Below are 12854 nucleotides of genomic sequence, written 5' to 3' on the forward strand. Positions count from 1 at the left end.
AATGTTAGCCAGAGGTTCTCTCGGTTCTCTGACAGACCCAGGGCATTCTTTTTATCCCCTGGCTCAGCGTTGCGCTTGTTCGAAGAGGTAATTGGACGGATAATTTTCCCTTGTGAATCCATCATCCTTGAGGTGGCAAATTCCATCCATTACAATATGTAGCCCATTGTGGGCTTCTCTCCATAGGAGAACTACCAAAGGCATTGTGAATTGCAATTATTGTGAAACATTACCATAAGTGGAACAAAAATAAGCAAATAAAATAAAAATATGAATAAAAACATAATGGAGAATTAGATTTACCTTTACGAACTTTGCAGTAGGTACCCAAAAGTATTGCTCATTAAACATTCAATTTGCCACATCAACCCTTGCATTGCTTTTAGCATAAGGTGAGGAAATCAACTCCACATTGAGTAGCATGTGACTCAAAGCTCCCTTTGCTTGAAGCAAGGATTGTAATGTGATGAAATTCATTGCAAATTGGGTTATTGTAGGACGAGCCAACTCCATAATAGTGATAAAATGTGCGAGTTATAGCACAAGAGGTTGGGCCATCTGCATTATGCAATGTTAGCTATTTTGAGGGAGATTGTCATAGGACCTCCAGAGTTTAGCATTGAACAACAAGGAGTTTGTAGAGGATGCACACTTGGCAAGCATGCCAAGGCTGCTTTTCCAAGCAGTGAGCATAGATATAAGGGGATTTTAATCTTAGTGCATTCGAATGTGTGTGGACCAATGTTAATAAGATCAATTATAGGAAGCATGTACTATGTTTCTTTCATTGATGATTTCTCTTGCAAGACATGGATCTATTTCTTAAAGACCAAGAATGAGGTCTTTAGTAGGTTTTAGGGGTTAAAAACATTAGTTGAGAACTTAATAGGGAAGAGTAAGATCTTGAGATCGAACAATGTGAGAGAGTATACCTCCAAGGAGTTTGAAGGTTTTTGCAAGGAGGTAGGGATAGAGGGAATTGACAGATTTGTACAACTCATGATAGAATGGGGTTGCAAAATGGAAGAATTGATCAATCGTAAGGGCTTCTAAAGCCATGATTCATGACCTAGACTTGCCAATGTTTCTTTGGGCAGAAGTATGTCTTAGAATAGTCTACACCCAGAATAGGTGTCCTCACAGGATTTTGTTGGACAAGTCACAAGGAGATATTTAGTGGTGTGAAGCCAAAGGTGAGTCATTTCCATATATTTGGTTTTCTAGTATATTTCCATATACTTGTAGAGAAGAGGATGAAATTGGAACCTTCTTGTAGGAAGGGTTTATTTGTAGGTTATAGTGAGACTTTGGCATATAGAATCTACATTCCAAAGCTGAGGAATGTTGTAGTTTGTAGGGATGTCAAGTTTGAGGACTTTGCATCTAGAAAATCTTAGGAATTAGTTCTAGTAATATAGGATGAGGAATAGGAGGCTCCGAAGGCTAGATCTCCAAAGATTTGAGTTGTTTCTAGTTCATGATAGTAGCCTTCGAGTATGGAGGGAGAAACTTAAGACCATTCTTTTGTTAGGAGAGATCTTGATGATTTGAATAGACATTGAGTGATGCTCAAGAGCGTGTTGAGGCTCCTAGGAGAACATTCAGAGAGAGTAGGCCTCCAAAGAAGTTACCTAACTACATAGCATTGATGAGTAACATCATTGAGTCTTCCAGGCTTTAGGAAGCAGTGAATCTTTAGTTAGCTGATTTTCTGACCAAGCCCTTAGAAAAAGGGAATGTTGAAGCATATAGATAGAAACTTAGATTGGTTAAGAATTCCTTCATTACCAAGAGGGAGTGTTGAGTTTATTGCTCATTTTGGAATTTCTGCACAGGTTCAGTGTGAACGTGTAAGTAGTATGAGTTATATCTATTTTGAATTCACTCGAGTGATTAGATCATCAGAATTTTTTGTTAGTTAATTAAGTCTAATAAAGTGTAGATAATCAATCATGATTTAAATTTATCTTCCAAGTCATCTTCTATGTGAGAAAAGATTTCTATGTTGGAAGATTAGATATTTTAGCTGAATAGTATAGAGATAGATGCAAGATAGAAGTTCAATAACTTAGTAAAGTGTAAGAATTTCGTGTAGCTATAGTTGGCAGTTGTGGAGGTTTCCTTGTAAGCTTTTGAAGGAATGCAGATTTCAAGTGCAAATTGTTGTTACTTGTGCTCATTTCTGCATTTTGATTTTGAATGTTTTTTGTAATTAATTTAATGTTTATTTAAAAGCTTTAGAAAATTAGTTACCATGGTTGAAATTAAATATTACCTCTAGATGGTTGAGGGCTGTCCCGTTTCACTGCTGATTTGAATGGGGCAAGAAGTTTAGGACATGGGATCCTCACCTCAACAAAAAACATGAATAGAGATTGTATGAATTTGAAGGTATCAAATATCAAGTTGTAGCAAAAGAAATCAGAAAGAAAATGTGGTTTCTGCGAGAAAAACAGGGCATGAAATGCATTTGAACAGAAAAGAGGGTTCTTCACAATGCTCATCAACATAAATATTTACTCTTATTTCTAACATTTAAAAAACTATTTTTTGTGTCCATTGAAGTCTTCTCTTATGAAGAGTCTTTTGTTAGAAATGTTGATCTTGAATCTACTTTATTTATCTCATGTACATTTCATTACTTGTTTCTCAAAAATGTTAGTTGAATTTATCAATGCATTTTGGAAATAATTACCCATTGTTTCAACCTATGGATATTTCGGTAATTTAAAACTAATTCTTGTGTATTTAATACATTTCAATGAGGATACTTTACTTCCTTGTATTTTCCCTTGTAAACAAGTATAATTTTCAGAAAGAATGAGTACCTTAAATTAAATCGAGGTACTATCTGGATAGTTTTATTGATTTTTTTCTTTTTCTTTTCATTTTAAATGCTATTTGAATAATTGTAATTTTGTAACCAAACTCCACTTTCTAGGTATGTTAAAGGAGAACGTTTCTTCAAAAACCAAAGTATCAAACTTTCCAGTAGCTCAATGGAAACTGTTGCAGGTGTTGATGGTAATCTTATAGTAAAACCTAATGAAGGGACTATTGAAGCAATTGATAATGACATGGATAAGAGCTCCTCAAACCAGTTAAATTCTTCAAGATTCCGTGCATTAATTGTTGGTCAAGGATACAAGCAGGTATTTTTTTTCTTATAGTTCTAATTTGCTTCTTTAGCAAGGCTTCCTGATATCTCTCATTTTTTGTTTAATTATTGACACTTGTAAAATTCTGAATGAGAGCAAAATTACATTAACAGTGAAATAAAATATTGATGCAATACTTATTGTTTGTAAGTGGTTTGAGAGTCCTCATTCACAAAAAACTCTTTAGTCAAAGTTTTTGATGTCTTAATATACTAGTGCTTTAGCCTTTTACTTACCACAAACGGGAAATGTTGTTCTAAAAATCACTTTTGGCAAACATAACAGGTTTTGGGCAAGTATAAAGATTCTAGTTCACCTATATCATGTTATTACTGTATTTTAATCAAACAGACTAACTTTTAAATAAATATCATATCAGTTTGTCATCGTCAGTTACAGATTGATATACTGAGCACCTATACCTTGTGGAAAATAAGACTTTAACCTAAAATCTTGTTTTGGAAGTAGTTGAGTAGGAAACATTTAGCTCTACAAAGAGTTTTATGCAGTATCAGAATACATCTAATGATAATTTACTATGGTTGAGTGTGTATAAAATAGCAGTTCTTTATAGGGGTTGCAATATTATAAATTAATGATCACTTTTATGAACATATTTAGACGGAGTTGTTTCCATTTTCTATTGCTTTCTTTATGTTTCTTTGCAGCTGCTCCTACATAAGAAAGAACTATGCTTACCTTATTTTGTATAAGCATATTTTATTCTACGTGATATGCAATTGATAGGTGTGTGGTAAAGCTAACGTGTGGGGAGATGGAGTGGTTCCTGAAGTCTCAGCTCATCTAGAAGGAGCCAAAAATATAACTTTAGAGGGTGTCTATCACTCTCCTGTTGGAGCTGATGACATCTCTAGACCGTGGTATGGCTCAAATACAGTTCTTGACAAGTGGATGCATCATTTACAGGATTGAAACATTTTTGAGATTTTTTTCTCATTTCATTGTTTTTGGAGGTTCTAGCATGGCCTTTGTAATGCTTATTGCATTTGACATCTACACGTAATTCCATTGCTTTCAAGGACAAAGAGAGGAAATAGATACAACTGTTTTCAATTAGGAATATATTGGTAAGAACAAAGAGACAATTCAAGAATTATCAAGTACTTCAACATTCACGTGTATCAACCCAATAATATACATGAAAACTGTTTGTAGGGCTTGCTTTCCTTAATTTGTAACTGTAAGGAATGACTTTAAGAGATAAATGCTTTATATATTACAAGGGACAAAATAGAGATAACATCCCATTTTACAACTTTTTTTTTCCTCCATAAATACTCTAAAACTTAACCATTATTGAGTATATTGAATAGCATTTCATTTCAAATTGATATGAAATAACTTCATCTTATTTGTAGTGGTGCAAATTTTGTCCATATGTGATTAGTGGCTTATGCCCCTGTAAAGAGAATAGTGAAAGTCCTTGCTTTTGATTCTTTTTCAAACTCAGTACAGTAAGTAAAAATTATGTTCATTTCAGGTCCATTAATTCTTTTTATTTTTATGAGAAATGCATCCTACATTAAATTTTAGTAACACAAAATATCCAGCCCATCTCAAGATAGGAATATACAATCTTAAATTTGTGTAACTAGTGCATTGAGTTTCCCTTCTCTTAAAGATTAAATAATCAACATTTGTCAAAATTGAAATGTATGTGTAACTTGTATCTACGACACTATTCTTATTTCATATTTGATTTTATTACAATCTTTTTGATGAAGTTGCTTTCCATTAGGCTACAAGGGTAAATCTTTGTCCATTAGTAAATGCATTAATTTTTTTACCAATAACATCTGACTTTTGAATTTGGCTTGTGCGCATCCTCACATTGAGCTTGTTTTCACTTATTTCATCCTTATGTTTTCTTGGTTATACCTAGTGGCTTCTACTTAACATTTAATTACATTGATCTACGCACAGTATTGTATAAGACATGTTATTCTTGAAATTTGGTTGCATAAAATTTAGTTGGCCATGCCAAAACGTGCATAAAATTGGAGTCCACTAAATAATTGCATCAGTTCTAATCTCCAAACTCCAATCTTAGATGTACCTATACGTAGGAATAATCCAAAGCCATTGATTACTTGAAAATGCATGAAATCTAAATATCTTTGGTTTATTTCCGTACCCACATGGATTAGTGAATGGAAAAATTGGGCAGAGGGTATTCATAACATAGCTAGTAAGGGAAGGTAAACTTGATAGAGAAACTAGTAGTTTAGGCTCTAGCTACAAAATGGTTTCAGAACATGAACCATTGTATCTCTTTTAATAACATTAAACTAGAATCTCCATCATTGAGCATACAATACATGATTTTTTTCTAATAGTAAAGAGATAGGAAAACTAGCTGGATAAATTGGTGTAATACACTTCTAATAAAGATGGAAGAAAAATTTGGGCCCAAAATCCTTTTCATGGCTTGATTTTGATAATTAAAACAGGTTGCAAAAGTGATGGCCATCTTAATGAAGGTTAGTCAATTAAAAGACATAGAGGCACAAACCCCACGTTTGAAGGTTGTCAACATGTGTTTCCCACTCTATAGAATGTTGTCTATTCAAAGAGGAACCTAGGCATAAGCTTTGACACATATAAAGAAATCAAATAGCTTGATTGTGGGATTGGTACTTTGCAACAAGGAAAGCGTGAAGACAAAAAGGTGCTAAGTCCTTTAGACAAGTAACAAACCCTAACTAGAGCAAGCCAAAATGAAATGTTTGATGATTGTGGATGTCTTCTAACACCATTGAAATGTGAAGGCTAAAACTTTAGCTATCTCTAAAGGAAACCAAAAGATATACAACTTAAGGTAGTAAAAAGTAGGTAGAAAACACTGATGGTAGTAGTCCAAGAACTCTAAAGAATAGGGGCAAAATAATAAACCAAGTCTATTAACTATTCCACCGTAGCTCCTATCATTAAGTTGTGTTACACCAAACCTTCATTTGAGTCAATTAAGAAGAAAAGATGTGGCAATGGTGGTCCTCTGTCATTGCCAAAAGAGGAAGACTCGAAATCCTTAATTGATTATATGAGTAGGACACTAAGTTACTTACAATATAAAGGTAAATAAGTATATGGGGTGCTAGACAACTATTGTTGATAGAAGGGCAAAACAATTGCAATGTTAATGAATAGTTAAGTAGAAAAATCAAGCACCTAATTAAATGGAAAGCATAAGAAATTGCTACTAATAATGACAAACAAAAATGATCTGAAGACTGCAAACCAATCAACTAGTTGGTGAAGGTGGCATTCCATGTCTTCAAAGTGAAATATTGAAGTGATGGTGGTAGTTAAGTGTTGTTGCCAAAACTCAGTAAACTTTCGGAAGCTCTCAATCTCTATTTAAAAATATTTATTAAAATAAAAAGTCATTGCTTACATAAATAACCAAAAATGGGCATGCACAATTTCTTGAGGTCACCGAGGGTAACACGCAAGAAGAGTAAATAAGACTATAGTTTGCTAAGAAGGTTGCTAGGTAAGAAAATATTGTTTGAGATAGCTGACGGAAATGTTGTAAGTTCAACAAGCATTGTAGCAGGGTTGTCTATATAGAGTTGCAAATGTAGTTTGATAATTTTTGGAAGGATTAATAAGAAAGTTGTAGGTTGCTATTATTATAAGAAATGTTGTGAAATGTTTGACAATTTAATTTTGTTTTTACAAATAAACAAGGTTTATTTTTCAAGATTTAGAAGATTGCTATGTGTGTTTGGTTGAAAATTTAAATAGACTGTATGCTATGTTTGCAATGTTTGATTATTTTACAACAATGGTTTTGAAAAGAAGGATTCATGGCATAAAAATAATTTGATCTAAATTATCACTAAACTTATCTAACCTAGCAAATTCTAAACTAAATTGATTAGTTCAATCTAACGACTAATATAATTTAAAAGATAAACCAACAAAGAAACTAAGAAGTGACCAAATGTTGTAGGTCTAGAGTGGAAGAATGAAAATTGTCTTCAAATTAATACTTAAAATTTCATATTTGTCACCATCAATTGAATGGGTTTTCTCAAGATTAGGTAGGGGTAGGGAATGATTAATAAAATGAGAAAAAAGGAAAATTAATTGATTGTGGCTATAGTAGAGGAATGGTAGAGTTATAAGTTGCATTGTCCTTTTCCACTTTTACATCAAAGTTTGGTTGTAGATGTTGGTATGATGTATAAAATGTGTGGTATGTTGGCTTAAAAAAATAAGATGCAAGATTTGGACAAACAAAGAACAAGGACATGGAGGTTGGTGCTAAGATGAAATATCCCCTGTAGTGAATTGATTGAAAATACAAGGAATATTTGCTAACAGCTGACTTTCCAATCTGCGCGTTATGCGGTTTTATAATTTTTGCGTGTTATGTTGATGTGGTTGTCTCAGAATTTTCAGATTGGTATAGAGGTCATCAAACACATATTTCTCATGGAAGATCAACTATAAATGACTTCTAATTGATAAGACAATTACCCAAGATGTATATGCTGCTAAATTATAGAGTTCTATGCCAATTTAGACACACAAACATACACCAACAGATTGCTGTCCTTTTATCAAACAGTTGGCATGACACCTTAGACAATCATATAATCAGAATGCAATCTTACTCCTCCCTTTTTATTCAAAATGATTATCAGATGGGTTATTACAATGCAGTACTAGTGACCAAACTTTATTCACTTAGTACTCAGTAATTCTGAGGACTCATGTCCACAATCAGCATTATAACTATATGAAATAAGTGCAACCTGATTACAAATCGCCTTCCTTGATAGCTGAAGAAGCAAGCAATATCACGAATGATGAAGTCCCCAAACTGTCAAATCGAACTTAATCCAGAATCACCCCTGTTGCAGCAAGATGGTCTAATAATAATTGATGTTCAGCTGCTAGATGGCAATTTCTTCTCCAAAAACGATCACCTTCAACCCTCAAGTGTGGCGCTACCCTTCTTGAGGAGATTCGATGCTAATATGGGAAGCTGTGAGCAAAATCGTGGGGTTTTAGTAATCAGCTTTGACTTGTCTTCAGATCTGGTATGTATACAATATTCTTCTTATTGCTTCCCTCAAGCACTCAAAAATGGATCGCCTTAAACTTCTAAAATCAGCGTTGTCCTTCAAGGTAAACTTCAATGCTCAAACAAGGGGATAAAGGCAAAATCGAGGGTTTGTAGGAAGGAGTCTATTTTGTCTCAGACCTGTAATAAGCAGCTACCTCCTTATTCCCTTTAAAAAAAACCCTCAATGAAGTCGCCTTCCTTCTTCAATAGAAAATCGATGCATTAAGGAGACCCAATATGATTTGATGTAGACACCATGAACCTCCCTATCATGAAGATGCAACAAAACTCTTTAGGCACAATGTGGAAGACTGAGTTATCTCCCACTCTCATCTGCAACCCTTCGGAAGATCTTGCACTCCCTCAGTTATGCTATCTATGCGAATTTTTGTTCCCAAACACAATAGTCTGCAGATACCCTGTGGTTCTACAAAACTCAATTCAATTTAAAAAACCAATCCAAGCTGCCTTGAAGCTTCAGTTAGATCTCCCTTTATACTTTTTTTCATTTCATCTCTAGAAGCTTCTAGAAGTGACTTTATGATATAATATTTAATTAGTCACTTTATTAAATTAATTAAATATAGAGTCATCTTTTATTTTTTAATTTAGTTGATAACTTTATAAATAATTAACTTAATATTATTAATTAAAATAATTAATTAAGCTATCCATGAAAAATAATAATAATTTGGACAACTTAACTAATTAAATTAATTAATCAATTCTTCTCCCAAAAATGGGGAGATTACATAAGAATTCACTTTTCGTTAAAGTGGGTAAAATCATCACAAACCCAATGGAATTGCCACAATGGTATTGTCAAGGCCAAGGTGATTTTAAAATTGTTGTCTATGGGTAACCAAAAGTTTTGTCCAAGTCAATGGAACACTAGATAAGGGGGTCTGGAAAACAAGGAAAATCACAAAGAGGCTAAGATGGACTAGAGAACATTTTTGAAGAGAGGTTCTAACATATTTTGATTTACAAGATTGTTTTGAGAATGAAGATCAATTGTCGTTCTCTACACTATAATTTCTTAGTATAAGTATTTAATCATCATTAAACCAAAAATGTCAATTGATGCAATTTTGGGTATGTACAATACCTTCTTCCAATATCGCCAACAAATCATTGAGATTTTTATTAAAATATGTTACATCCTAATCTATTGCTTACATATACTTAAAATCCTAGCTAATTTATTGCAAGTGATGAACTAATTCAATCTAATTACCAAAAAGGGAAGCGTAATACTATATAACATATATATAAGAAAATAAAAGACAAATAGATGACGCATTAACGAGAAACTTAAAGAACACACATTAGATTGTAGAGAGATGAAATACATCGACTAATTTGATTTTATAAATCATGCCTTAATAAATTTTACAAAGGATTATGATGACTTATAAAAAAATTCACTTTCCTACCTCTCGTGCAATTGTCCATATGATAACAACTTATCAACTACCATTCCACTAACCCACTAACAATAAGTGGCCAACATTATACTTAATAGTATACTATCACACAAATTTTGATCAACACCAACAGCCTCTCTCGATCCAAAATGGGAAAATCGAGATGATCAATAGCCTTTGGCAGCCATCCTACAACTTTGCAAACTTCAAAAAACTTTTGTAGCTAGTGTTGGTTGGCCTCTACCTCACACCCTAACATGATTATGTTAAAGTACCATTGAGTCAACATATCTAATATTTACCTCCTTAGTGTTGTAGATGTGTTATCAACCATAATGACCTCACCTTTCTAATCAAACTTGTACCTACAATTATCAAGTTCATCTCTACCTAAGATTACTTGAAACTTGTGCTCCCCATTCCTATATGAGAACCTCATGTTAGCATATACTTGTTTGTAATAAGAAAACTAATCACAAAAACCTTATATTTCCCCCCATAGTTCGTAGGAGAAAATGATAGTTCTCACACCACCTTTGGTCCCAATCAAAACTCAAAAAGAAGGAAAACCAAAGTTACAACAAATTGAATTGAACAATTGAAAGAAAATATCTACTCCTACCAAAAATGCTACACAAATATTCAACCAAATCTCTAAGTGAGAACTAACCATAGATGGCAATAATTATCCATAATCTTGTGGAATTGCTAACCTCTTCTTAGATTATGTCAACCAAAGCTAGCAATTTATTCTTTGAAAGCCCTCTTTGTGAGAATGAAAACATGCAATAAATTACCCATTGTGGTGTCAAATTCCATTAAAAATGCACCTAGTAAACTTGATATCTTCATTAAGCATGTGTACTAATAGTTACCAGTATAAGATTCAAGAGCTATAGATCTAAATGCAAAGCATATTTTTCAATAGTCTGAAATGCACTTCAATTTGATAATCTTCATGCAATTAAACATTGTGATAAATTTATTCTATGAATTGCTATAAAACTTAAAAAATAATTACATGATAAATTTATTCTATCAATTGTTATAAGACTTGGAAATTATCACATACATTTGCCTCAACTATTGCTTCATTCGCTAGTTTTAAGGTGTGTCATAATATTAATTGACATGATTGAAAAGATGATGAGCCTCCAAGTGATACTTTGTGATTGATGCACTTGAGGATGTCTGAGATTCAAGCTATTTGGATTGTGTAGATCTTCTTGGGAGAAGATCAATGGCAAGAATAAAAAATGATGTTAATGGAGGACCAAAAATTTTGTTTTGTAGAGACATGTGAAGAGTTAAGATTTTCTAGATTGAATTGATGGACAAGATTGAGTGAGAATATTTTTTGGAGAAGTGGAAAGCATGGGCTATGTACATGCATGCCATGTGCAAGTTTTAACATGGCTTAAGCATGCTTAGGAATGTGCAAGTGGATTTACTAGTTAACTAATTGGTTTAATCAAGTAATTGTTGTTATATGGAACCTAATCAAACTCGGAGGTTAAATTTTCCCTACTTCTATCGATGTGGTTTCCCCTCATATTTTTGACGAGGGTTTGGGAGCAGTGCCCCCAAGTTGAGGTCAAGGGACAGTGCCCCGCGAGGCCAAAAAGACTTATTATTTTATAAAGGCGTTGGGTGTTATTTTTCTATTGGCTGACATGTTGTAACCCTAATTTTGTAACCGACATAAGTCTTGATAAAAAGGCAAAGGGTAAGGGTTTTTTTTTTCTGTAGATAATTTTGTAGCATTTTGCAGTGGTATTGAGTTGCAAGGGATTATTGGTTGTAATTAGTTCGATTTACTGTATAATAATATTGGACTCTCTCTTTGGTGGACGTTGCACGAGTTAAAATTGTCTCCTCTTTGTTATTATTTATGTGTTTTTCATTCCTCTATTTAATCTTTATTCGCATATAATTGATATTTTTTGCATGCAATTCCTAACAGTAATAGCTAGAAGTGAAAAGAGAGGAATTAAATAAATATATTATATATTTTTTATTTTTGGAGGATAGGGATACCAAGGGTGAACTCTTAATTTATTTAATTGAGGCTTAAAATGATAAATTAATTAATTAAATGATTTGAATTCATTTAATGAATAATAGGAAGATGATTGAAAAAGGTTAAATAAATAGTTGGTTTTGTTTTAATCAATACTAAAAGGGGATAAATGCAAGCAAATCAAGTGTTATTAGGATGATAAAAATTTTAGGTGTCTACAATCGGCACAAGACTTATGAACATTTCCACTCAAGATGAGATTCTTTTTTCTTTTTTCTTGAAATGAGAACCTATAACATCTAATAAACATTCACTAGCTAAACACAAAGACTAAATAGTGTGAGTACAACATTAAGCTTGAATTGGATTAAGCACAAGATTAACAAATCAAATATTGGAAATTGTCTATGAAGCTGCACCAACTTCAATGAAATCTATAACACCAAACTTATAATATCAAAAAAAATGATATTCAATAAACAACCAACACAAATAATCTATTACACTAAACAACTTGAAGAATAAGTTCAACAACAATTATGTGCAACTCTTATTTATAAGTTTTCACAATGTTTTGCATATTCTAGGAATGCAAAAATTTCAAGATAAATACAAAATAAACTACTAAAGTTTTAAAGTTGAAAATAGAACACTTGCATACAAAATAAACTAAAGACATACATCATTGTTTGAAATAGATAATATAAAATAAAGAAATATTGAAATCACTTCTTCTTAAAAATATAGTTCTCAAAATAGATCTAGAAGATCATCTAAAAATAACCATCCAAAATTAGTAAGTAATAAAATAATTGAGGCTAAAAATAACATTTACTATATATACTAGTGGCTAAAATAGTCATTTTGAAACATGAATAGGGTATGTGTAGGATCATGCTGGGCCAAACTAGGCCCTTAAGTAGCGATGAAAATTTAGAAAAATAGAGTTCGACAATTTGACATAAAATTTTGAATAAGTTAACGTTATTTCAAAAATATGTAAGATAGAATTCGTAGTAAATTGAATGTAGTTTCTATGCTACTAGCTATTTTCTAAAAAAAAAATTCTATTTGGTGAAAATCTGAAATTTCAATGCAATAGTACTAAAATTTCAGGAAAAGGATAAAAAGCAGGTGTCTGTCTCACCACC

General features: G+C 32.6%; 1 protein-coding gene across 2 annotated transcripts in view; it reads left to right on the top strand.

Annotated features, from left to right (window-relative positions):
• The window catches only part of LOC131051195 (uncharacterized), a 162907-nt gene extending 158377 nt beyond the window's left edge, over positions 1–4530 (top strand). For both annotated transcript variants that reach the window (XM_057985602.2, XM_057985593.2), the window contains 2 exons: positions 2942–3152; positions 3906–4530. In XM_057985602.2, the coding sequence (XP_057841585.1) occupies positions 2942–3152; positions 3906–4091 (397 nt within the window). In that variant the 3' untranslated portion in view covers positions 4092–4530. The remainder of the gene's footprint in view (positions 1–2941; positions 3153–3905) is intronic.
• Positions 4531–12854: the final 8324 nt, after the last annotated feature.

Source organism: Cryptomeria japonica, chromosome 2, assembly GCF_030272615.1.
Source record: "Cryptomeria japonica chromosome 2, Sugi_1.0, whole genome shotgun sequence".
NCBI classification, from domain to species: domain Eukaryota; kingdom Viridiplantae; phylum Streptophyta; class Pinopsida; order Cupressales; family Cupressaceae; genus Cryptomeria; species Cryptomeria japonica.